Consider the following 27,913-nt stretch of genomic DNA (forward strand, 5'->3'; position numbering starts at 1 on the left):
TGGATTCTTTTTTGGATGCATGCGTCGCCCCCGCCAGTGGGGGCGCTCGGGCCGGATTTTAAACCGCAGTGAAAAAGCACAGAGGGGAGGCAAACACTACTCTGCCTCAAAGAAGAGGGCGTGCGAGAGCCCACGGGTCGGGGTTATGCTTGTTCTGTCGTTGCTCTTCTTCTACACTTCACTTCTTCTTCTTATATTTTGCTTTGACAACACAAATGTAAGATTCAATATCTAAGCTTAAAAATGTCTCAAAAAACAAGGAAATATGAACAAATCAACAGCAATTCAACGCCGGACTGGTAAAATAACCTTTTATGTCTTTGTTGTTCTCTTTATACATCCCTCTCACGATTTTCGCGGGTGGTGCCCTCCAGCGCTCCGCTTCTGAAACGCTCCCGGTGGGGAAGATCACGGCGCACACGCTCCCGGTGGAATCAAATATGTACCTTACCTATGTGTGTGTAAAGAATACTGATATGAAATATGAAAAACAACCAGTAGTCAATGTGCAAGCTGCCAATTGAATGGTGATTTAAGCTTTTCTATAGGGTTCATATATTTGTTAATCTGACTTATGTAGTGTCAGTGCCTCACCAGCCACGAACCTCACCGCACGTCACTGCTTTAATTTAAGTTGGGCTGCTCGAAAAGCCACCAAGATGTGTTAATTAACGTTTACCCAAACTAGAAGGAGGTATTCAAAATAACCCCCAAATAGTTTTTTTTTTGGTGTGCTAATATCCACTGGATGCAGACAATTCGGCTTCATCTCCAACTCTAACAACTGCCTTCAGACGAAGCAAATGTTTCTTCGGAGATGTTGCGGTTTAAATGAGAAGGAACCCCGGCGGGCCAGGACCAGAAGGACCCGGAACCAGAACGTGGCAGACAGCAGCTCGGCAAGCAGATGATTGACAACGCATCAGTTTCGGCTTTCAACATAATTATTATTCAGGTTTCTCGAATTATGGAGAGCAGTTGTGTGTCTGGAAAGTCAGGGAAGTTTCCTCTCATCCATGAAAATGTTCTTTTACCAACGACCAGTTTCACTGCCTCTTCCCCAACAAACCGCATGACAATAATGGAGTATTTACTCACCATTAGCAGGTGGAATATGCTGCTGTACCTAGTCTACATCGATGGCATCTTATTTAAAAGATAATGGTTTCTCACCAACGGATTTTAACTGCATTCTGTGACCGAGGGACATCAAGATCTTGGTCTGTACTGTCTGGCTGACTTCCACTTTTTTAGCACATGCTGTATTGAAAAGGTCTAAAGGTAAGACTTTTTACTCTACTTCATTTAACCGACAACTTTAGTCACTACTAGTTACTTTACCAATTCGAAATTAGCAATGCAAAATGTATTCAACAAAAAAATAATATTTATTATTCTTTAACCTTACCTGGTGCAAACACAAGTGGTGCTTATGTAGTAGGTTGGAAATGCTACATGTTTAGTTTTTATTAACACAGACAGTTAAATGTTCTGTAATGTTGTAACATGATTGTAGATGTGTGATAAATGTAGTTAGCTATATTTGTAGCTAATTGTTCCAACGAACGTTGTAATGCTACCTAGCTAGTTCTGTCCGTCAACTTCAGTGTTAAACCGTAGTTGTTAAATGTTTGTTGGACTGGATGTGGAATATATTTTAATTTATTTGAATTTGTTCACACCATGTTTACATAAATTGTGAAATGTTATGATCTGCAATGCAGCTCAGAATAAAACTAGCTCTGGCCTGAGCATGACGCTAATATTGGTCCTCTCTCTGTATTAATCCACAGTTAGAGCTATTGGCTACACAGTGCATCCTAGCCTGTGTAACCTTTGCTGCCGGTCCAGATTTCCCCTAGGTCTGGTGCCGGTAACACTTACACATAAAGGCATCAATAATAATCCAATAATATAAAATGTATATGTGTACTTTTGCTAAAGTAAATCTGAATGCAGGACTTGTAACATTTCTTCACTGTAGTATTGCTACTTTTAATTAAGTAAAAGATACTACCTCTACCACTGCAGGTTGCACATCATCTTCCTTAAGAATACAATTTCTCTGACACCGTCATCTCTTTGACACTCTATTCAGACAGTGCAGTTTACACATTGTAGCCCATATTGCTCTTTTGAAGTTGAAAAGGTCTTTAAGATGCTGTGCGTGTGGAGCTGCAGCTCTTCAAGTTGCTTGAGTAGATATTTTTAAACAATTATTTGGCCTATGCGCAGTAAATGCTAAAATCTAGGTGATACAATGTTTAATAGAATACACAGTAAATCAATGGCGAAAACCATAGTGTTGTATTGGATTATATAGATTTAATTTAACCAGTTACGTCCCATTGAGTTTGAAATCTGTAATGGAGACCTGGAGTATTATTACAACAGAGTACAGTAAATCATTGTGCAGTAAATTGGCTCGATGCTTGTAAATCCACAGTATGTGGTACTGTAGTGCAGCACATGATGTCTTAAGTATTTGTAGTGTTTTTCTCTATATGTTGTAAATTATATTTGTCATGTATACTTTATACTTTGTTTATCTAGGCTTGCAGTATTGATCCAACACCACTTCTGACATGTTAAGTTGTAGAATCCTCAGGTTATCAAATAATACTTGCACAATTCATCAAACCGTCATCATCTCAAATTTATTTGGGGATCTGAAAGTGCATACATGAACAATGATATTCTGAAGTGGGTAAAGTCAGGTTTTACACCAACAAAAATGTTTGAAACCATCATTTTTTTTCAGATATGACTCCTGAATGAAACACAAGCTATTTCAAAAAAGATTAATGTAATTTCATAATCAATACATTAAATAAGCAGTTACACTAACAGTATTTCTCACAGCAATATTAACAAAGGGCAGCTAAATGCTTTAAATTAAAGCAGAAAGACGAGTCCATACAGCCACAATGGGGAAAAAAATAGAAGTCAAAGTTACAGAAACATCAAGTACTATGTTGAAGGTGATGCAGAGACAAGTAGATGTATTTGATCATATGCACAGCCAAAATGAAACAAAACCTGTTTATGTATATCAAATGCCTAGATTTTAAACATGAATGATCCTCCATCTAACTCAGACTGGGATGGAAAACAATCCCATCTCCTAAAATGTTGTGGTTTGTGTAACAAATGTTACATATTCTACCATGTTTATGGCATGGAAGAAAGTAGATAGAGCAGAGCTCTGTGTGAAAGCAAATATCAGTTACTAAACAACCTCCTTCCTCTCAACCTTACCCATAACCAAATCAAACCCTTTATAAACATAACCATCCCTATACTTACTAAACCTAATCTGTCTCCAACGCATTGACTGAACACGTACTAAACCCACCTGTACCTCTTACACTACCTTTAGTACATAACCAGTTCCTTTACTCAACTCTATAACCCTAAACACAGACATTTCTGTATAACAACCGTTTCATCACACACAACATTGATCTTGGCAAATTCTGCTAAAGACTCAAATTTGCATTCACTGCACACTTTTTTGAACATTTGGTGCAGACAGCTTTTGATCACTGTTTCCTACAATATCTGTGCCAGGCACAATAGTATGATTAAACTAAGGCCAGTAAAACCACTTCATTAAGGTTGAGGGAAGGATTGTCATCATGGTTAAATGTACAAAAAAAAGAAGCTAATTTTAGTTTTTGTAGCAAACCCTATTCCCTAGTATCAAAATCAAATCCACTATCCCAGCTTTCAAACAATACCCTCTGCTTCTCTACCTAAGTGGCACTCTACTTCTTGCCTGGTTGCTGAACACTGGCATTGATGTAAATCACATCCGATATGAACTTCATTTCTTAGTAGGAGGAACTGTCTAAATGAATACATTCCCCTTCAAAGAATTAAAGCTAGCATTATTCCTACTAAAACCATCTCCATTTCATTACACCACAGAACTTGACAAACAAGGGCATCTTCTTTTTTTAACTTTACACAAGTCGGGCTCATTTAATCTTACATGTCACAAATCCATTGTATCTAATGCAAAACACAGTAAACGTTCACAAGGTGCTCAGGTGGAGGTTTTATGGAGCATGTGCTAGTTAACTGCCAAATGAAGAAGACAAAAATCAGTTATTATAATATATATTATTTTATACATATATTTTTTTGTTTGTTTAGTCATAAACATTTGCAATGTTGAAAGATCGGCAGGCTAGCTTTGCAAGGTTAGCTAGTGTCTGGGTGTTTTTCTTTCAACATAATAGTATTCTTTATAACTGTGTATAATTCAGTAAATGACAGCAAATGTATCCGGGTAATGGTTGTTAAAGCTACAGGTAATAGTAGGTTATGAATCATTAGTTGGACAAAACTTCACTACTGTGATTGCAGCTGAAAGAGAGACATTTTATGATATGAGACACCAATTATTCTCCTACAAAGCATTAATCTGTTTGAAATGTGTTTTCCTAATCTCTCTATTTCTTTTTCTTTTTTTGCACAATGATAACACAGTTAAGTTACAAAGTGAGACAGTGACAAGAGAAAAAGACCAACCTTTGTTTATACAGTTAGCCTACAAAAAAAAGCCTGACTTAACAGAACTAAATACTATTAAGTGGTCAGCTCATTAAAGAGACACAGATTTTTTTAAACTCATATCAGTGCTTTATCAGTGCTACAACATATCAATCTCATCAGCAACTTGTCCATATTTAGCACCACCACCTGCTTCAGCAACAGGGTGGATGTACATGAAGACAGTCATAGTATCTCCACCTCGCATGAGATACTTGTGTGCAAACACGGTGCTTTAAATCTAAACCTCTCAGAGATCTGGTGTAGTCTCTGTTGTTTGTCTGTGCACATATAAGCTGTACACCTTTTCTGTGTTCCTGCTACAAAAATTAACCAGAATATGTTTCTTTTCTTATAATTCACAATATTAAATACATTTATATTTCAAGTTATGGAGTTATGGACACTTGATCAATCTATTGAATGTGCAAAAAAAAAGACTTTTTTACACTTTTTACATGCCAGATGTACACCCAACATGCCTTACGTAATAACAGTCATTTAGGTGCATCCATTCATGTTTACTGTATAACAAGTCTCAATAAGTTGAAAAAAAAGATGAAGATCCTGTGAGGCAGGGAATCCAGGCTAAAAAAAATGTATGCTCAACCAACTGATGATTGCAGGTGTGAGCCATATGTCCCTTAACTTCAGTTTTATCATTTAAGACTACACCACTGATACTGTCCAATAGTCTTTATTGCTTTGGAAGGTTCCTAATTTGAGTGAAATGACCTGGAAGTATCTAAGAGCTGGTCGAATTCTCTAAATGTTAAGGAAAAGTGCCTAAATGCTTCAATTCTTATCTCCTTTAGCAAAGGGTACACTAGACCACAAAATGAAAAGGAGATAATGTCATCCCACAATTCCTTGCAGCAGAAATATTTAAAGTGAAGCACTATTCAGCTGTTGGCGAAAACAAACGATCAACATGACTGACAAGGGACGCAGATCATCATGTATGTTCATACAATCATACTAATTGGGATGCATGTGATAAATATGATTGGACAGAAGGGTGAGCGTGAGCAACCATTCTCAATGTGACAACCGTTTTTATTTCACTTTTATGACTTACTTATAATCCTTTTTATATTTAAATTCCAACTCTGGTAATTAAGTGAGATTTTTCACCTTGTCAAGGAGCAGTTTGTCACTAAAAAGAGAAAAGCTGGTCATCCTTAAAGAACAGTCCACCTTAAGTGAACCTGGCCGAAGTTATTCTCTCTCTCTCTGGACAGGGCAAAGTTTCAAAAATGTGCTTTTAGTAGTCCATCTTCGGAACATTGTAGTTTCACCACATCAGTCACATCAACTGTTGCATAATTATGTAGCCTGTTGTAACTGTCACATTCTCTTAGCACCGCAGTTGTCTTTTCCTAAATCTTTGATTCTTTGACCACAGCCTTCATTTTTTTCTCACAGGAGTATGCTACAACAGCATAAACAGCTGACCAACATTTCAAAATGTGCCTCTTTGCTGTACAGAGTAACTGCACAGGTTAAAAGTCCTGCTTGCACTGTCATCTAGTGGTTGTGACACGCGTGCACAGGTTGTGGACACGCTCTGTCCACAACCTGTGCAATGCGGCGCATAACGCTTTACTACTGTGCAACACTATATCGCAGATTCATGTGATCACAAGCTCAACAGACCACACCCGACATGAAAAGCTTTTCCATTTGCTTTGATAATAATCACTCATCCTGTATGACTGACAGGTGATCTCAGAGAGGTGCATTTAAGGAAAACTACAGCAACGACTGCTTAGCACCAATGATGGAGACAAAGCCAAAAAAACAGAATACGGCTAACCCATCAAAGAAAGGTAACAAAACATATATTTTATAGCTGGTGTTGAATTTATAGTAACAGAAGCGGTATCAAAACAGTACCTAGCCATTATGTCTATATTATAAATCGTAAATGCATATAATTCCTAGATAATCTGTTCCACAACAATGGCATGCAAAATCAAACATTTACACCTTTTTAGTGCCACGAAGTAGGAATATGACGCAATTTTTTAAACTCCCTTAATGGAAATAAACAGTTGGACAAAACTGAGAACTTCCAAATGTACAATTTGCATCAAGCATTTGACTTATGACCACTCAGAGAGAAGCGCATTCAAAGTAACCCATTAAACAGGAAGAAACTACATTAATGGGCACCCAAAACCAAAAATGCCATTGTTAATGACTACTGTATTTTTGCTTATAAAAATAGTTCAAATGATTCAGTGTAACTCACTGTAAGCGCCACACACACAGTGCACTATCAAAGGAGTCCCTGTTACCTAAACCTAAGGCCACAGGAACAGGATAGGCCTGACATGTTAACAACTTTAATTAGGTATTCAGATATGTTCTGCTGCTGTATTCCAACATTTATTAAACAACTGAATGTCAATATCATAATTTAGTCACCTTTGATCGTAATATGCTATATTTGAATCATATCTTGTTAGCTAGTTGCTAGTGGCTGCATACTCCAGGAGGAATAAGGTCTATTTGACAATCACTTTTACAAAATAGTTAAGTATTAGGGCTGGGTATTGTTTAACAAATGACTATGCCAGTACCAATACCAGTACCCTTAAAGTGATAAAGATACCAACAGAGTACTTATGCTCATACAGCATGTATCGCTGATAAATAGTAACAATAATTAGCCTCCGACCCACAGTGGCAAGACCACGTCGTTGAGGAAGCCCTGGAGTGTTTCAGTTGTCCCCCAGGTAAAAACTGTTAGGCAGTATAGGTTGTAGCTGCTGCAGTAACGGGCCAATCACACGTTGCATTAAATAGAAGAACCCTCAATGTGATTGGCTGCGAGCAAAACCAATAATAATTTTTCTAGCTCTGGGCACGAAAAGGATCGATAGCATATATTGTTTGACACGAGAAGTTTCGATACTACATGGTTCTGGGTTGTTTCGGTCGATACCTTTTAAAGGTATTGAGTACCGATACCCAGCTCTATTAAATATAATGATTTAAATAGGATTCTATAATAGGGATAGTAATTAACTTTGATAATAATACCCTCTTTGAGGGTACTCCAGGGTATTTGTGCTATTGAAGCCTTGTATCCAGCTAGACACAACCTCAGTGTTTGGTTCATCAGAACCTTGCTGTTCCCACCCAACATCATCCTCATGTAGGGGACAAGACATCTCTCCTGAGAGTAACACAAAGGAAATCATGATGGCTGCAACAGGAACACTTAAGGGCACTTTTCAACCTGAAATCTAAAAGACCTGTGTATTAACACTCCACAGCCAGAGACTTGTCAAAGCTCCTGGATCACCAACTCCAGCCAAGTCCTCAGAAAAATATAGAGCTTTAAATACAGCTGTCTGATTAATCAAAGGTTAATCTGAAGCAGTATGATCTCCCATATGCTTAAGTAACTGTGCTTATTGGGTTGGTATTCAAAAATGGGCATGTACACCACACACAGAAATGCTTTCTTTGTTTTCCTGTGCCTCATGTCTGCCGTGTCACAGTTAATACCCGCTCATATAATATAACTAACACTTTAAAGTGTTAAACAGACACATTTACAGATTACAAGAATTTAAGCTTGATTGTCTCATTTTTCTATGAACATAAAATCTTCATCTGTCAATAATTGAATCACTATGACAACAAAAATTTTACACATAGGGGCTATAAAGTATAAATACACCACAGAGGTCCCCCATGCACAGCTATTGTTTCCTATTTGTAATGTCCGGAAGATATTGTGGAAAAGTGCAGAATGAAGATGACAATAACAAAATAACTTTTATATTCCACTTAAATAAACTTTTTTTTTTTCCAACCAGCAACATCAATATGTGAAATGAGTGTCTCACAAATCTTCAACGCTCATTTCTGTGCTTATGTGTGTTCTGGTTGTCTTGTTTGGATAAAGTGCTTGTGTGTCACCTCAGTTTCTATATTACACTACCCATAATGCACATGTGCATGGTAGTGCAAAGTCCCATCCTGAGCTCAGTTTCCAAGAAGCACCTTAAACACTGCAACTGCACTGATTATAAGGATTTCAGATATGTACTGATGATGGCTGATTCACACCATGACTTGAATTCTATATGAAACTTTATATTTTTGTGCTTTAGTTTCAGAAAAAAATGAAATATTTAGTGTCTGGATTAGTGGATAACTTCAGTCAATTTCTCTCCACCAGCGAAACATACCATCCTTTTTATAATTGAAAATAGTAAGCCAAATTATATCTGTCTGCTTTGATTGTTCTACTTATACAAAGCATTCTGACAGCTAGGGAGTAGTATCCTGTGGTACCCTTATATTGCCATTATAAACCACTGCAATGTTAAGAGTTTTTAACTTTGATACTTCCACTTTAGTACCAGCACCAGTTTGGGAAACTGGCTGACACCAGTACTGTGATCACGTGGAAGCAGTATTTCAGTACTGCTACAAATATTTAGTTTAATGTTGAATTCAGCTAAGTACTTAATCCCAATTGTGTTTTTTCAAGCTGTATGTGCAGCTGGTGAGCAAATGGGATTTCTAGTATTAGGAATAATAGCTTTAAAAAAAAGAAATTGGCTAGCTTAGCACAGAGCTGCTGCCGTCAATATGCAACCGTTGTATTTAACTAACAAAGGTGACAATCAACTAATCAGCCTCAAAACTACAGAAAATCTGTTCCATGTGACTTAGCAAAGTATTTGAGTGACTGTTGTTCAGTAATGTTTTTTGTCTGCGGTGACATCTTACCAGGGTGGGATTTTTAGATCTGAGTGACGTATGGTACTTTGTTAGAGCCTGGCAACAGTGTCCATGTTGGTGCATCCGTGGTGGAAATAGTGAAGCTTTGGGAAAGTGCCATCAGGGTGGCATGCTGGTGTGTCTCAGCTAGGCTGCTGGCTGAGAGCGGGCCAGGCCAGGGTTACATTCAGCTGCTGGTTGTGTTGGATCAGGGATGTGTGCCGGTAGTGGAGGACCAGCTCTCTCAGCGATGGATACTGGTTGAAGGGCTCAGCAAAGCCGTACCCTGTGGTTGTTCTGTAGATCACACAATGCTTCACATCCCCGTCCACACTGCATGAGACAAAACACATATAATAATAATGATAATGATATGAATGTTTTAGGGCAGTTTGGATCCTCGGGTCCAACGCAGGTTAGGTTACGAGTTTAATCTTTTGTTAAAAAATGTATGATCCTTTAGGATTAGATAGGCAAAATTGTGTGAATTCTTTTTTTTAAATTCTTTTTTTTTTTACATGTCTGAAAGTGTGATGGTACTCACACAACAGAGCAGGCAAAGGAGCCTCTCTGAGTCTGGCTGTCTCTGATGAGGAAGGTCCCGTCCCTCCTCCCTCTCAGCAGCTCTTCTGCCTCCTTTCGTCTCATACCACCAACGTACCAGCTCCTCTCCTCCTGGTTGGTATCATCTGCTAGAGTGTATGGGCTAAAGGAAGATGGGGAGGTGGAAAGGTTAGATTTTTAAGGAAATATATATTTTATAGCATACTGTTTTCAAAAATTAGTAACAATAATTAGCCCTCATCTGATGCCTTTGAACAAACATGAGGAACCTGTTTTCTTGCCACTTTGCCCTATGCTAATTCATTATACCAGCAAAAGAAATAGTCAAAAAACTGGCACAGTGAGTTGTATAGGTTAGCTAGTGGAAAAAAACTTCTTTAGCTTGTGTTTTATTGCATTTATGCCTATTAAAGTGATATAATATAGGGTTGTTATACTGCATACATCCTTCGCTGCCATAATCTATCTATACATGGCACAGTTTCAAGATCTGCACACATAGAAGCATGTTTCAGATTCTAGTGAGTGGCATATGAAGTAACAAATAGAAATAATAAAATACATTCTTGTACATTCTACACTTTTCTGTTTTAATAAAAAAAAAATTAGGCTCAGTTGACCGGGTTAAATGAGGATACTCACTCTTCTTCTTCATTCCTGATACCCAGCCAATCATTTATCTGGCTCTGTCTAGTGCCTTGCTGGGTGAGCCAGCTGAAACATGGAGAAAACACAAATATTGTGGTACAGAAGGTTTTTCTAACAAGATAGAAAAGCTACAAACAAAGCAAATAATATCATTGTCCATTCTAGTTTTTGAATATGCAGCAGTCACATTATTCATTGGTACAACATACTTGTGTGAAATGGGGCCACTTCTACCTTTAATGGTTGTGTTAATGCATAATAACAGCAGACCTTGAGTTTTGCTCTGTTTGTTGCAAAGTTGTGGCACCAGCCTTTATAAAGACACAGTACTGAGTGTGTCATTTTGTCATTCACAAAGCCTCAGGAGGACACATCTGCTCATTTGAATTGAATTTGAATTGAAGAGTCAGCATTGTGCTGAGCATACTGGACATTCACAGCTGTGGCGACATGAGAACAGCTGATTGTTTTTTCTATGTTTACAACTCAGCTGTGTCACTGGTATATGACCGACTGTTTTGAACTAAACTAAAATCAGTCATCAATCAGATTTCATCTCATTATAATTATTAGACTCTAATTAAGAATCATGTCGACACATCTGATGTGCCCTGGGATTTGGGACCCCACGTGGGGTCACCTGATATGCAGACAGTAGTGAGCTATTCCTGCTTGATACAGTACATCCAAGAGAGTGTGGTCACTATCACAAACACTTAATTTACTCTAACAATACATTCATCTTGTGGTTGCTGCCCCCTCTTGCTCTGCAGTGCAGCTGCATGCTTTCTCCTTTTTTGCCTTGTTTGTGCTTTTCATGTACTTGAGATATATTTAAATGAAAAAAGGTTCAAGATATCACATCTGTGTTATTCTGTCTATAATCTGTACAGACTAGGCTCACAAAATTATCGAAGAATGACGTTTGAATATTTTTTCTTGAATATATATATGTTTTCAAATATTTTTGACCTTTATGTACATTGTGTCTAACTGGCTGCGAGTGATGCTGCACTGCGCTACGCACCATATTGAGCTGAACTTTAGTGAAGTTGGAATGAGGAACTATCTGCATAATACCTCCCCATTTCACTACAAAAACCTTAATAAGGTGTCAGCTGGCTGAAGGGAGATCGCAGGAAATAATCCTACTTGCTGTTGGCTATATTATTTGTAATTTCCAGTAAATATCACAATATAAAACATGTTTTGTTTTTTTCAGAAGTAGGCGTCTTGTGACTCCTGTCATGTGGTGTGCACGGGGTAGACAGCCTCGGTACTGCTGCTTTTTTTCACAATCTAATATTAACTTTCATATTCAAATGTCTATTCAAATATATATTAAAATTTAGAATATTTGTTGACAGCCCTAGCAAAAATGTAGAATATGAGGTGCTGAAGGGTTATATTTACAGCAGGTATTGATCTCTGATCTTCCTGAGCTGCACTAGGTCGGGCTTCAGGGTGTCCATTTTCTTGTCGACCTCCATGTGAGCCAACGCCTTCCTCCTCAGTTCCTCCTCCAACTTCTTTTTGCTGTTGTGGATCTCCTCCACCCTCGACTGCAGCTCATCTGAATTGTTTTGAATCCTAGGAGGAGGAGAAGGAGTGGGAGAGGGAGATGGAAGAACTTCAGTAAACAATTCAGTGTCTGCTGGTTTGCTGTGGGCATGGCCAGCAGTGAGTACCTTTTTTAATTTAGATTTTGCCTTTAACTTTTTTTCTTTAAATGCAGAAAATAAGTCAAACAGAATACAAAAAGTTGATAAAATTGTGAATAAGGGTTTGGTATTTTGAAGCCTACTTGTCCGACTGTGTACTGCTGTCTAATGTGAGGAACATGTCGATGTATTCTTTGCTGTAGCGTTCTTGTGTTTCACACTCCTCCTCAAAGATCCGAATGATTTCACTGAAAGCCTCTATGGCTGTCCGCTTGCTCTGCAGCTCCTGAGGGAGGAAAGGCAACACATCTTGACTTTTACTTTCAAAGCGTTACAGTCAGACTCAGTTGTGGTAAAGCATTTAGAAGTAAAAGTATTTACTTAAAGATTTTGCTTTTAACCAATAAAACGACTGATTTATTTAGTAAAATGAAGTCTTAATGATTAGGATACTGTTGTACCTGAGAGGTTTGGTTAAACTTCTCAAACAGACGATCATATTCTTTGCTCTTCTCTTTGTATTGATCCTGAAATATCCTCAGCTGTTCTCCAACTGCATCAATGTCAACGTCAATCGCAATCTGCTGCTACAGACGAGAATGTTTAGATAGATTAAGATATTTAGATACCAGAAGATATTGAAATATATTAAGGACCAGGTTCATTTTTAAAGCCCCTATGATTCATTTAATCTCATCTGAACATTACAGAAGGTTTGGGGCATATTGCTAAAATGTAGACATTTAAAAGCATCCTTGACATCAACTCATTATTCATGATCCCTATTACTAGCTCTGATGCTGCCAAAATCACATATCACAATCACAACAATAACAATAAACCTCTACAATAAATAATGCGGAAAAGGTTTACGTTTTGATATTTAGTAATTATATAGTTGTAATATAAGGAGGTACACATTGAGAGCTCAAGGCCTCATAAACCCACCTGCTGGTATCTGGTGATGGGATAGAGTAGCTGGGTGTCCAGTTTAGAGTTGTACTGGGCCAGAGACTTATTCTGGAAATACTGGATCAGGTCCACCACAGAGGTAAAGGTCAGTGGCTCAGAAAAGCCGTACTTTCCCCCATGATGGAAGATCTTTATCAGTCTGTTGGAGCCATCTTTCCTACAAAAGTCAAGGCACAACTGTGAGAAGCATCACTAGAAAGTTGTCTGGAGCAAAACCATTGTTTTGTTATCTCTGTGGAACAGAGGAAGGAAAATAATTCTGGTTTTGGCTATTATTGGATTTTATCACTTTTAGGACCTAATGATTTAAATAAGGATCCATGTATGTGTTAATACTGGGAAGTTGATTTATCTCACTACAAATGATCCACTGAGTTACAAATGTAATTTCCCAATGTATATAGGAAAAAGTTTACTTGGGCACCATGGCATCACATGTCTGACCCGGAAATTGTAATTCCACCGTTTGGCCACTATGTAATATTTGGCCCAGAGCCTGCCACTCTTACTGGGAGCTTGGTCCGGTCCAAGGGGGAAAAAAACTATACAAGTTATACTGAAAAGTTTGACCAGACCTAGGTGTGAAAGCACTATCATAGTACTATAGTGCCTTTGTAGGCAGATTCTAGTTGAAAGACAAATCTTAATTTTCAGTAATAGTCTTTTTCTATTTTAAAAGGACCATTTTGTCAATTTTCAGAGTTCTGTGTTATTGTATACATTTCTTAACACTTTTTCGTACTCTATTCAACCACCTATCAAATCAAACATCTCATGGTGAAGCAAAGTAGCTGTAAGAAATCAATATTTGATAGTTACTTTGCAAATATTCTGGTTTCTTTTAAGTTAAAGATGTAGAAGTGGAAATTTTACATGCCTGATATCTTTTATAGTGTGTGATTAAAAAATGTCATGAGGGCGCAAAGCTTAGCACAGATGTTGCTGGTGCAAGATATATTTACTGTAAAGCAGAAAGGAGTCGGTCATAATCATACTTCTGGAATCAGCTTCAGATGAATGTCACATATGGAAATATGAGAGCTGTTTCTTCGTGGGCCTAACCACTGATATGAATGCATTGTCCTGTACAGACCCTTTACCTGGATTCCAACAACCAACCAACAAAGTGCCATCTCTCCAAAATGTGTAGACGGTGTAGACAGCCTTAATCAAAGATGGAGTGTGTCTGTTCTGTGAGACGAATGACTAGACGTGTAAAAAAGGTGTTGTGTTTCTGACTTCTGAAGTCTCCGCCAAGCTCTAATCAACAAAGCCTTATAACTGAAACCTAGTCTGTCGTGATTCAACTAAACAGAAACAGAAATGTATCAAGTTACAGTATAAAACCGGTAAAATTAAATTTAGACCTTGAAACCAGACAACTAAAGTTAGACTTTGAAACCAGGAAGTAATAACTGACCTCTGACTACATGTTTTTGATTTGGTGAGAACATAGCCTTTCCATGAGATACAGAGTACTGATAATAATTATATTATTAGCATCTCAAATACTTTATTGCACATGCAGAGTCTTTAACCAGTTATTGAAATGTGATTTCTGCATGTGCTCACAACACATAGAAGTTAAAAGTAGTTACCTTAGTGTGAGAGTGTATTCCCCCTTAACCTTACTGGAAGCATCTCGGACCAGGAATGTGCCATCAGGAGTGTTTCTCATCATCTCATTTACTTCCTCTCTGGACAACCATAAAAGGGCACGAAGGTTTCAAACTGTTCATGTTGGAGTTTTAGGAAAACAACTCGCAAACAAAACTTTTAGTTTTAAATATTGTTTAGATATTGTAAACAAAACAGATTCATGTTCTGTATTATATTAGCAGGTCATACATCAAATCATCAACATGCCATATGAAAATATTCAATACCTTGAGGTATTTCCCCAGTACCACTCTGCATCAGACAGATGGTTGTCATCAGAGCTGGAGTCACATGCTGCCATTGCTTTGGTTATGTTGTTCTTGGGTTGAAGTTCTGACCACAGAGGCAACAAAAAAAAGTTTGCTTTAATACAGAATAGCAAAGACAAAAATAGTATAATTTTTTTAAATCAAAAGCAGGTTCTTTGATTTAAAAAAAAGGTAATTATTATTATTATTACTGCGTCTGGATTGTTGGAGGCCTAAAATTTGTTTCAAAGACTAAGTATAAAAAATATTTTTATTTTAGAACAAAAATGATTAGACAAGCTACAAAAGATCTGTTACACTTCTAACAAGCAGAACAAAGAGATGCTTGTTGAGATTACCTCCTTCCTTCACAATGTTGTCTCTTAGTGCAGCAAACGCGTCAACATGATCGACGGGGGAGGAAAAGTCTCGAGTTGCGAGAGTGAGGCTCACCGTCGTTTTGGCCCATCTCAGGCTCCAAGAACTCTGCAACATCAACCACACAACGACCCAGTGTTACTGCTGATGTCAGTTGAGGCTGATCTGAATGTGGCTATCTGCACTTTGTGGTGGTTCAGCACACACTGCTGGCCCACTGACAAGGACTGCAGAGGGAGATATCGTTGTGTTGCTTAGTCTTGCACCATGTGGGAGAGTTTGTCCAGACTAGTCTGCTGACAGGTGACACTGTCTGACTGCCTAAAATACCAGAACGGGCACTCCTCAACACTCAGACTCAACAGCCAGACTCTGCTAGGGCTCGACCTCGCCTTGCTTTGCCTCGCCTTGCCTTTCCTAACAAACAACAGCTGTCTGCATCGAGATGCCATGGGCATGAAGGACTGGAGCTGTTGATGTTCTGCTGTGTCTGATTGTGTTAATGTGTGTGTGTGTGTGTGTGTGTGTGTGTGTGTGTGTGTGTGTGTGTGTGTGTGTGTGTGTGTGTGTGTGTGTGCGCGTGTGTTAATGTGGCAGTAGGAAAGCAGGGAAAGGTGAGAATCTGTCTGTCAGGCATTTCATTTATGTGTGTTTGTGTTTACTAGTATGTGAGAGGCGTGCTGTTAGCAGTGAATGTAAATCATCCCTTCAGCACTTGTGATGGTATGTCTGAAGATGCATTAAATTGCTGCTGCAAATAGAGCTGTATGTTGGAGGAATCACATATGCTGTAGTAAAATTAGAAAGTGCGTAAACTCATTAACCCAGGGCCTACAAACCGTGATGCTCTGTCAAAACTTGCCTGGTGTAGAAACCTAACAAAAGCTCTGCGTGTAATACATCTTGAATCTAGTCTTTGAAACTATGTGATCCCAGCTGCTAACATTTCTCTTGGAGTTTGCCAAATTCTTGTTTACTAGAGCTAAAAGGCTCAAATTGATTTGCAATTTTGATGATTCATTAATCAAAGAGGTTTTAATTTAATTTAATTGTTAGAGTAAATTGAGCAAATATTTAGCTTTTGGACTGTTGGTCAATAAAAAATGGTCAATATGGTCAATATTTGTTGAATTTATTCAGAACTGAGCCAATATTACAAAGTAAAATGATTCTAACTGGTTAATGTGTTAACTGAGTTCTACAAGGTTTAATTTGGCATCAATTAGATGTTTCTTACTGCAAAGCTTCTTTGGTGTTGACTTTCTCCTGTAGTTTGTATGTACACAGCCTTGCACCTTCACTGTATTGCATTAAAGAACCATATCATTTTCCAGTGGTGGGCCGTCAGGGCCAGCTAAGCCCTCTCTCCTGGCCTAAACAGAATCACAAAGTTATAGCTATTTTATAATTTCATATTTTTTCACAAATACACAGCAAGTATTATAATTTTTTTCCCATTAGCTTATTTTCTCATTGGACAGCTCCTGTCCTCCTCAGTTGCTCTGCTTCCAGCCTGCAGCGCTGTTTCCAGTGCAGCTTGTTTAAGTAGAGCTCTTATCCAATCAGATTCAGCCTCTATGTCTCTATGTAAGGAGAAAGGCCCGAGGTCCTCTAGGTAGACCTTACATATTAAAGTATATGGGGACGATATTGTTGATTGTCATCGTCTTCAACCAATCAGATCTTTAGTTTGACATGTTGGGCGTATTCTTTGATGTGTCAGAGCTGTCTTGGTAGCCTGCTAAGTACGTCAGCATTAAGGTGCGCCGTGATTGGTCAGTGGGCCAGCGTGACTTTTGTCAAACAGAAAGCTAGCTAGCAAATCTTAGTGTTTAGTAAGAGTTCAAGTTGAAACATATGTAAGAAGTTATGACATTGACATGACATTTTTAGCATGTTTAAATGGATTTCTGGAGAAGGACATTTCTAGAAAAGCTGGACATCGTATCAAAGGGTCGGTCAAGCCCACAGCTAGCAGCCCTGACCCAGCATGGAAAAGGATTTGTACGAACGGCATTTCTGGCTGACAGCGGCGGAGAAGCGTTGCACATTTTATGGCTAAGAATGCGTTTCATTTGCAACTGAGCTCTTGGTGTTTGGAGCTGTTTGGAGCTATGCTACGCTAACCAAGGCAGCTACAGGACAGGACACGGACAAGCTACGTGCTTTTGACAACTTTTGGAGAGACCTGAGTGGAAGTGAAAAGCAGCTGTGGTAAGTTATCTGATTTTGCATCTTTACATCTGCAGTAGCGTTTCTACTGTGGTCATTTGTCTATCGTGTCGTTTTTATGAATAATATGAATGGCTCGTGCTCTAGCGCTGCAGTGTTGCTGGATTGATTTGTTGCTTTATTGTCATATAAATATATGTGACTGGTTCTTGTGAGTTTTTCTTGTCATTGTCTTAATTACATTGATTTGGACTATATGTATAGTCCGTTAATTACGAAGCATCCCGTCATGCACGGGGTTATTGTCCGGACAATTGAATCCGTTCGGGCTGTTGTTTCCCCGCTAACTTAGCTGCGGTGCCGCAGCCTCAGCTGTTTTTTGTTATTGTTCCCGGTTCAAAGGTCACAAAGCCTGTTGTCTGTTACGTGAGCGCAGTCCACCGAAAACATTATATTTCCCACAATTTAAGCTGATGCATTTTCCAAATGCACTAGTATTATTCAAACGTATTGTTCGGTTCTTAAGCCTCGTACCGAACGGTTTAATAGGAATACGTGTATTATTACACACCTAGAAACAAACAACCATAGCTGTGGCGTCATAATGAGCTTATTAGGACATGGCTCAAGTAGGACAGCACAGAAGGCCCAGGTATAAAATGCACGGCCCGCCACTGTCATTTTCATACCCACCCATTTAATATTTCATACCCATTCAGGCCTTGGCACTACTCCCAAAGCCAGAAAAAGTGAATGTGGGTTTTACTCCCTGAGCCCTGGATAACTTCACTTTTCTACTCTGTTCTAAATGTATGATTACCATCTATCATCGATCTTAAAGTTGCAATATAATTACTGTAAATGTTACCATCACCCAGTGGAGTAACAGTTGCGCATATCAACACGGATGACACAAACTGACATCAGATTAATGTACTTAAAAATGTTCTGCTTTGTTTAACTAAAAACGATCACAAGACATTTTTAACATCTTTGTTATGAAATTGATTCTGCATGATTTTCTCATCCGTTTACTATGTCTTCAAATGCATCACAATTACTATTGTAAGAATTATATCATTATTGATGTGTAAAAATGCTTAGTATAACACCAAATCTTACCTTGAACCGCTGGTGAAGGCTCAGGCCTAGTAGCCCCGGATGTGTCAGTCTGCTGTTGAGATTGGTGAAGCGGTGATGACATTACAGAAACTACAGAATAAGGCTCAGGATTATCCCCCATATGGTTGGTGCTCTCGTTGATGACCACGGCTTCGTCCCTGAGATGGAGGGATGCTAGTGATGATGTCGGGAAGTCGGCTTGCTGGAGCTCATTGTCCTCTGCACAGTTTAGCGCTCTGAGCTGGAAACCCTGTTCTGCCATTTTCACAACACAGACTGAATATTCCAGCTAGGTTTTATTGAGGTGGAGAAGCAGCAGGATGTTGGGTGCCACGGCGCTGTTGATCACATACTATCAGCTTACGGTTACACTCATGGCTGAGGATAGAGAGAGTGACGAAGCAGAGTTCAAGGCTGCCCTGTGTTGTGGAGGTAGAGCATTTTTCTCAGCCTGAATCCCCGGTTGAACTTCATCACAGAGCAGAGCGATGACATTGCGCCATTGTGATTTTACTTGAATGTACTCAGTGGAAGTTTTCTCTGTTCTGCTTCACAGTCATTCGCTTAAAGGGATTCATATCTTGGAGCTTCCCAGAACAACCACAGTTTGTTCCTGAACAGCTGACTGCCTGCTTCATAGGCACCTTGACACTAGTTATTGAGCTGTAAACCCACTGGAGAGTAACAGACTGAAGCACGACTGTCTGATTTCATTCTCAAGGACTCGCACATTATCTCATGTCAGAAAACCTAAAACAAAAAAATGCACAAATAAAGTGTGAGAATCAGTACTGAGAATTGGCAAAATGAGCCTATTTGCATGCAAACATCTGGCCAAATAATGGTTTAATCATCTGCACTGTATCACAAATCTGTCCCCTGTTTGATATTTTGGGCAGCTAAACCCTAACTTGTTACATCTTCATGTTTCAGACTTGCTGCCCGGTGCGTTCATACTCAGTAATTTTTAAATTGAATCGCTGGCATACTTATGGAGTACTTATAGAGGCTTCCTGCAAAACGGGTTTAGAAAAAGTCAATCATTGCTGTTACTGACATGTTAATGCATTGACACGATAGTTATCTGATAGGTGTTAGCACCGTCATTGTGAGGCTTAAATTTGTCAACTGTCAGACATTTTTCCATAACGTTTATACTGGATCTTATATCCATTTACACATCTGGCTGTATCAGACCTGTGTGGGAAATGCTGCAAAGAAATGTGCACTGGAAACATATTTAAGCAGATTATATGTTACAGAGAATAAACAAGAGCATATTGGATATCGCCTTTTGGGATGTCGTGGGATTTGCTTTTTAGGAAGTTGCCATTTACAATTTGTTTTATATAATGACTGTATAGTGTTATATCCATAACATAGTACATAATTCAAGGGACTGTGACTAAGTCCTGTTCCTCTCCCAAGCATCTGGGATTAGTCAGCAGTTTATTACCCTCCTATACCCTTTACAATGTGACGAGAGATGTGAGATGGGGCTATCGCAGAGTAAAATGACTGTAACTTGATTGTCATCAAAATTGATTTTAATGAAAGATCAGATTATTTTCTTACCATGATTGATGTAATCCCATCACAATAGGTGTGGTTTTAACAGAAAAACAAGAGGTCATAGTTGCTTACCTACACGGTAACTTCATTTAACTAAATCCTTTTGTCATTTACTGAATCTGTTCAACTGATGCTTCTCAGCATCTATTTTCAAAGGTATCGAAAAAATCTTGAAAATTCCTGATTTTGTGACAACTCAAATTTACTTTATTTGTACTGAATTAGAATGTGTTCTGTTCCTACAAAAGAAGGATATGTAGTATAGTATAGTATCCAAATTTACTGAGAATTTATGAAATATTGCAGATCAAAAGTCAAAGCATTGGAAATGGCGTCGCCATCGAAATACTTCCAATGGTACGCAGCCATGAAGTCTTCGTGGATCGGGACATTGTGTCCAAATCCTGTTGAGATGATGCAAGATACTAAACTTGATTTTAGACGAAATCCTGTGATCTTTATAAGCAAATTTTCTAATGTTTTTATACTTTCTTAAATTGATAACCTTTTTTGATATTAATACCAACGTTTGTAAGTAAGAAAAACATGCCGTCCCAAACTAGGATGTGCTTTAGTGATGACCTAATCAAAACAAAGTAAATAATGTTTGCGAGGCTCATGCATAAATTGTTGGATAAGTGGATCCATAAGGAAAAGCAATCGTGGCGAGCAAACTTGGAGTCCTAAAAATCTCTTTGCGTATGTTGTATTCTAAAGCGCTGTTTTGAAAATGTCACATACTTTGTCAGGCAATTAAAATTGTCAATTCACCGTCAGAAAATGAAGAACGTATTTATTTTACTGACGTGTTTTGGTCAAAGATTCGGTCGTATTCCGTTATCGATCAGCGTTGCATCACAATAACGGGACGGCTTATATCCGCCATATTTCCCCCAACGCCTTCAAGCTTTCCATCGTCCCGTATCTAAGCTTGGAATGACGAAGAGATACGAAGGCTGAACATGCACGGAACTTTCAAAATGGCAACTTCTGGTGTAGATAAAATCAGAACAGCCTGAAAAATGAATCATCATGAGGAAACTCAGCAGGACAGGACATTACGCACCTACCTGGGCCAAGACAGAAGGGACCGGGCGGCAGGGGAAGCCAACGTTTCATCAACATCCATGAAGGGGCGAAGAGACGTAGCCGGACGCACACGTGGCTCAGATCAAACCAACCACCGGCCTCGGTCCTCACGCCATCCAATGTCCCTCTACCCCCCCTCTCCTCTCAACCCGTACTGCCTCTCTGCCTGTGTCCTCCATCTTTTAAAGATCCTCTCCACTTGGTTGTTGTCCATCCCCTCTGAGTGCCACATTTTCCCACTATGCCATTCCTCTGGGTATTTCCTCTCCTCGTCAACGATACTCTTCATGTCTTCATGAAAATCAAGCCTTTTCCATGACATTTCCCACTTAGTTTTTACATTTACATGCAATGCACAGGAAAAAAAGGTCCACTCATCTGTGGGGTGCAGTAGAACTATGCAAATATATGAAAAAGATCTATAAAAATGATGTAGGTTTTAGAGCTTGTGCAAGTAAAGGAAAGGCAAAAGGTAAAAGCAGCTCTACTCTTCGCACCGTAACTCTTTTCACAGTTTGAGAGCACAGTGTGGATGCACAGTGGGGGGACAGAAGCATGAAAATGAGTCGGTGGGAAAAAAAACCTCCTATATAAATAAATAAGGGAAGGATGCCACTGTTGCTATACAGAGCAAGAGGCTTAGTGGTCTCCTGAAATCCTATTGGCCGGCCTGTTGCCATGTGCTCAGGAGTCAGCAGAGATGCTGCTAACAAATCAAGGAAATGTTCTAATATTAGACTGTATGTATCTAGGCAGCGGGAGCCCCTGACCTCTCAACTCAGCCAGCGTTACGTTCCACTTCACAGATCAGCATAATGAAAGAAGTGGTGTGGAAGTAACTGGTTAAAAAAGATGTTACGGCACCATAGACAAAACAGCAGACCCAGTCCCCCAACTCCCTCCATGATATCCCAGTCAGAACAGTTACAAACGGACGGACGAGAGGAAACCGATTCATCTTCTGTTGATATTGCTGATATTTATGAAATACAGATATATGTTGTGATTGCACTGTATTTTTGTGCTCTGGACAAATTGAAGAACATGCAGTTAAATATCTTGTTATTTAAGTGAATTTGTTTCACTATTTCTAGTGATCTTATACTTACAGGTTCTGCTGTAATAAATTTGGTCCTTGTATTAAAAAAATTACAAATTGTAACTGAGCAAAGATAAAAGACATTTGTTTTTAATGGATGCTGCCTATAATTTGTTTGCTGGTGTATGCTTTTTTTACCCTGTACCTTGCATTTGTTATATATTTTAAGAATAATATCCCATCATATTATCTTTGTTATTAATAAGCTGTTTTATGCTGTCAGTATTGCTAATTCTTCTGATAAACTAATACCGTGTTTATTTTGAGGCCATGGCATTTCCAACACATTCATCATCATATATCTGCTAATAATCAGTTTGTACTTTTTTTTTAAACATGTTAAAAATCTTGAATTTCTTATGCAAACGCTTTTAAGAGGATCCCAAAAAGTGATATTATTGAGCCCAGGAAAAAAATGGCATAATTGTAATTGCCATGTTAACTTCCTTCATATAATGCAAGGAGTTCCTAAAAATCTACACATAGTTCTTGTATGTTGGTAGGTTTGTCAATGCAGGTTAGATGGGTTCATGCTGTATCTTACCTCTTTTTTCCATAAATGTAAACAGAAGTTTTTTTTTCTTCTGCTCAAACATTAAGAGAAAATATTCTGAAATCACAAAAATATAATAGAAAGGATACTTTTGTATAACATTGAAAGCTCCATTCTCATTTCTAATCTATTTTGGATCTTGACAATTTCTGAATAATATTTGCAGCAGGAGAAACTAGAGAATGAAATTAATTTAATTTCCCACCTTAATTAGCTCAAACGATCCTGTCATCTCTATCCAGGGGATGGATGGATCTTGCGGTTCAGTTTGTAATGGCAGTATACCTTACATGAGTTATGTTTTACTTGGTAATCTCATAATTACTGATTTTTGTTTACAGATCATTGGATTGTGTGCAGTGCTTGTCTCAAACAGCTGTGAGTAAATGCCCTCAAATATGTTGGTGACTAAGGAATCACATTTAATGGCATGATAACTAGATGTAAAGAGGTTAGAAATATTGTGTTTCTCCTATTCTTCTTAGCAAGCATGTGAATACATTATACGTGTGTCTTTCAGTTGCTTGATATGATGCCATGGTGTGCACCAAAATGCTATTGTACCAGTCCGTCAGGCAGGGATAAGAAACCACTTGCACTGATGAATCCCTCCAAAAACCTGCATGTTTTAACTTTTAAAGGTGAGGTGACTGGTGCATTTTAAAAATGGATGTTTTGGTTTTATTTGTTGATGTCTCTGTTTTGATGTGATTCTTGGGATAGTAATTTAGATTTAGTGATTGATTGCTTAATTGTGTCAACATTTATCAAACTATGATCCTTTGCAAAAACAAAATACTGTAAGATCTCAGTGCAATTCATAGGATTATATTTTTTTTCTACCACTGCTATCATTGCATGAAGAGCATGAAATAACATCTAGAATAACAAAGACATCATCCTTATTATACATAAAGAATAAGGATTAGCAAATAAGAATAGCTTCATTTATATTTTAAATGTAAATTTGCATTGGGAAGCCATTACATTTTACCTGATCATGATTATTTGAGCAAGTATTTTGCAAAATCTTTGGATTCCACAATTAGGGGCTGTTCACGTGTTTAAACATGCGTAGAAAATGCCAGTCTTGCTGCTTTCACCCTTTTATTCAGGGTGCTTGGGAGGTTGCGCTCCCGTCGCGCCTGCCATTACTAAGCAACCAAAATCTGCATTGACGAATATGATGATTTTTGAGATAATTTCCTAGTAAGCCTCATTAAAAAATGGATTTGAGGGCACAACAAATGCAGCATGCGAACAGCCCCTTGTGGAAAATTGAACGGCAATGTTGGAAAGTGAATTAGGTGTGTATACATCTGCTGGGTAAATAAAGTGTCCCCCTGAGTGCAAGGTTCTATTGTCAGGAGAAAAAAACATGTTAAAATAGAGCTTGGCTGTCTAGTTCTTACTGCTTTTGGGCAGGTTCTTCTGTTTCAGCTCATATGAGACCATATTTGTTGCTTACGAAGCAAGATGACAGAGAGGTGCCGATAATGTCTATCTATGAATTTTAATTCCATTTTATTTGAAATTTTGTAATTTTTAGGCAGCTTTTGAAAATCTGGCCGGGGACAGCAGATGAAAACTAGCCTCTCTGGCTCACTTACAGTTTCACTGTTGATTGGTGTGTATTGTCCCTGCATAAATAAACAAATAAATAAATGTGTATCTTGATTTATTGCAGAGAGTCTCACTACAGGTGCAGCAGTGTGTTTACTTTAGAAGAAAGAACAGCAAGGGACAAGGACAGCAAAGCTGGATAGATACAGGTAAAGAATAAACAGGATTGTTATGTTCACAAGTACCAGCAATAAAATAATACATATATATTCAAGTGTTCTGGAAGTTGTAAAAAAAAAATCATAGTGCAAAGAAATAAAAACTGAATGGATATACATAGACTGGATGATTATGTACATGTACGTGTAAATATGTCTCTATAATATATATAGTGTGTAGGATTTATATTGATGGTGACATGTACAATTTGTACATGAAACATACATATTAATAACAAATTGTGCTTTACATATGTCAAATTCTAATCTATAAAGGCAGCAGTGGATATTTTGTTGTTACAGGGTTATTGACAGTATTTGACTGATGTTAAGTGTTCATCAGAGTGGGAATAAACTGTTCTTATGTTTGGTTGCTCTGGCTAACTGTGTTCTGTAGCGCCTCCCAGAGGGTAGAAGTTGGAACAGGTTGTGTCCCGTGTGTGAAGGGTCTGCAGTGATGCTTCCTGATTCTGGAGGTGTAGAAGTCCTGGTTGGAGGGCACAGACCCGTTTGCCCAGTAGGAAAACTACAGGGGGTCTAGCAAGGGTACTCTGATGTTCTTCAGGACAACACCAGTCTCTCAAAGGATATCATGAACACAAACGTCAGAGTAATGTAAAATTGTCTAGTAGTAGTAAATGTACAGTTTAACCCTGAAGTGTGCATCAATTTCCATCCTGGAGGCAAAACAAAGTGCCTCTCAAACACGATCTGGAAGCTGTAGCAAGAACGGTTAACCACGGCTTTGTGTTTCCATGTTGCATATTAATAAAATCCAGCATTAATTAACACTTTTTTTGTTACATACAGCTATTTAAAATAATTCCATGTGCAGTAGAGCAAGAGGTGAAACCTTGTTTCAGTAAACTATTTGAAGAAGAATTGACACTCCTTTTGCCAAAGATATTATCATTTCTATGAGCAGCCATTGAAATGAACAACATGGATTTAGGTCTAGTTAAAAAGCCAAACCCAACAGAACCGCTATGTGGCATGAATTGAACACAAACAGACAATTCAATTATTAATTGCATTTATTTGTCTGACAATGAATTAATCGACAGCCCTACCTGTATGTGACAGTCAAACAGGATAAGTACATACAAAAATATTACCTTGAGCAGGGTCACAATTAACGCCATGAAAGACAGTAATTCACTGAAAGTAAAACTGGCAGAGATGAGTTTGATTTATCATAATAGCACCATCGATTATATCTAAATGTCTAATTATATCTAAATGTTTCAAAGTCACACATATGACGTTGGCATACTGAGAACTAGTCTGAATAAGAATAGAGTTGGAGCAGTAGTATAGACTTCATCAACTGGCCCAGTCTGAACTTCTTTTATTCGACGGATGAAGAACTGTTCACTTCCTCATTGTGAGGTTAAGGAACTCCTTCCTGGTCGTGGGATCATCATGAAATCTTCCCAGCATGACACTTGTAACAGTGCTGGCGTTCATCTTCTGCACACCTCTCATCACCATGCACATGTGGCTGAAATACACAAAGGAAGATGTTTAAATTACCGTAATGATGATTTGCACAGAATCAATGAGATATCAGAAATGAGAGTTAAGCCATGAGAAAGTGAAATACACTGACTGGTTCATCCAAAAGAGATTAAGATCTAATAAGAATCTAATATGGATGAAAGAAAAGTTAAACACGCACACAGCCTCAATCACCACTGCTACTCCAGCGGGCTCCAACGCCTCAGAGATGGCTGAAGCAATCTGTTTGGTTAGACGCTCCTGAACTGTAGAGAAAGTAGCACATTAGATGTTCCACACAAACGCAAAAAGAAGATGATTAACATTATGAAGGAAAATATGTGTATACAGTATTACAGAAGTTAATTATACCTTGAAGTCGCCTGCTGAAGATCTCAACAATTCTGGGGAAAAAAGGAGAGTGTAAGAGATATTGGTGTGTGTGTGTGTGTGTGTGTGTGTGTGTGTGTGTGTGTGTGTGTGTGTGTGTGTGTGTGTGTGTGTGTGTGTGTGTGTGTGTGTGTGTTTTGATCACCTACCTTGCAAGCTTACTGAGGCCAACCACTTTCTTGTTTGGGAGGTATGCGATGTGAGCCTGGAATATTTAAACAAAGCATTGTGTATGTATAAGATGAGCAATATATATTTAAGTACCCTCCATAATACATATAAACGATCGGAACAGCAAGCCAGTACTTTTTTATTCAATATCAATATCTGTTTTGATTTATCTAATTAATATATGTTTTGCGGACACTTAATTCTTACCTTGCCAAAGAAGGGCACCAGGTGATGTTCACAGAGAGAGAACAGCTCGATATCCTTGACAATCACTATCTCTTCGTGGTTTTCATCAAAGATTGCATCATTCAAGACATCTGTGGATTAGATGTTAGCTTTGCATTCAGTATTCATACAGGAGCAAAGGATGAATTTAAAATGTATTCATTAGTTAGAATCTAGCATTTATTCAAGAAAGAGATCATTTATGAACCAAATCAAAAGCCTTCAAGATATGGTGGAGCTGTAGAGCAGCCACAGTCCTATCAAAATATCCTTATTATTATCTTCAAAACTAATATGGACAGTCTTTACATACTCAAGTATTGAGATTTGAATCAAGTTAGCACTACTGAAAGTTTTGTTTTTAACAAGATAAAGAAAAGAAATCCATCCTCACCCTGAGTTGTTTCTTTGTAGCCTTTAGTGAGGAATTGCATGGCTTTGGCTGCACGTAGTGGTGTACGTAGAAGTCCCTCCCGGTCAACATTCTCTCCAAGCTCACTCAGTATGGTGGTATAAGCCTTCTCTATGTGAGACAGCTTTTTTGCATCTACAGTGTCCTTGGAGTCCTTCTTTTCTCTGCACAAACTATTATGTTTGCTTGCGTTCAGGTTCCTGTCAACTCCTCCATTCATCTCTGAAGCATTTTGATACTCCATTCTGCCTCTTAACTCTACTTTCAGTGAAAGATACTGCAGGATACAATGCAATAGGCCAAGTGGTGCACTGTTTGCTCCATGGCCTCAGAAAGAACGTCCTCTGTTTTTTATACCCTGATGTGGGGCCTTCAGGCTACAGCATCACTGAAGCCT

General features: G+C 38.4%; 2 protein-coding genes across 2 annotated transcripts; both read right to left on the minus strand.

Annotated features, from left to right (window-relative positions):
- Positions 1 to 2,638: 2,638 nt before the first annotated feature.
- Positions 2,639 to 21,707, minus strand: LOC137890711 (phosphatidylinositol 3-kinase regulatory subunit gamma-like). The gene is given in 13 exon segments (XM_068734896.1): positions 2,639 to 9,636; positions 9,848 to 10,009; positions 10,510 to 10,581; positions 11,929 to 12,105; positions 12,320 to 12,462; positions 12,638 to 12,763; positions 13,125 to 13,305; positions 14,747 to 14,845; positions 15,035 to 15,140; positions 15,415 to 15,488; positions 15,490 to 15,541; positions 18,728 to 19,477; positions 21,370 to 21,707. Coding segments are annotated over 12 exon segments (1,644 nt in total). The 5' UTR covers positions 18,990 to 19,477; positions 21,370 to 21,707; the 3' UTR covers positions 2,639 to 9,446.
- Positions 21,708 to 26,192: 4,485 nt separating this feature from the next.
- LOC137890723 (GTP cyclohydrolase 1-like) lies at positions 26,193 to 27,760 on the minus strand. Its single transcript, XM_068734911.1, has 6 exons — positions 27,499 to 27,760; positions 27,087 to 27,196; positions 26,858 to 26,913; positions 26,691 to 26,722; positions 26,500 to 26,584; positions 26,193 to 26,322 (listed from the first exon to the last, which is right to left on the minus strand). Exons 1-6 carry the CDS (start codon positions 27,758 to 27,760, stop codon positions 26,193 to 26,195), a joined length of 675 nt encoding a protein of 224 aa, XP_068591012.1.
- Between the last annotated feature and the right edge of the window lie 153 nt (positions 27,761 to 27,913).

This window comes from Cebidichthys violaceus, unplaced genomic scaffold (assembly GCF_023349555.1).
Source record: "Cebidichthys violaceus isolate CVI_PGR_0920_01 unplaced genomic scaffold, fCebVio1.0.p SCAF_68, whole genome shotgun sequence".
NCBI lineage: Eukaryota > Metazoa > Chordata > Actinopteri > Perciformes > Stichaeidae > Cebidichthys > Cebidichthys violaceus.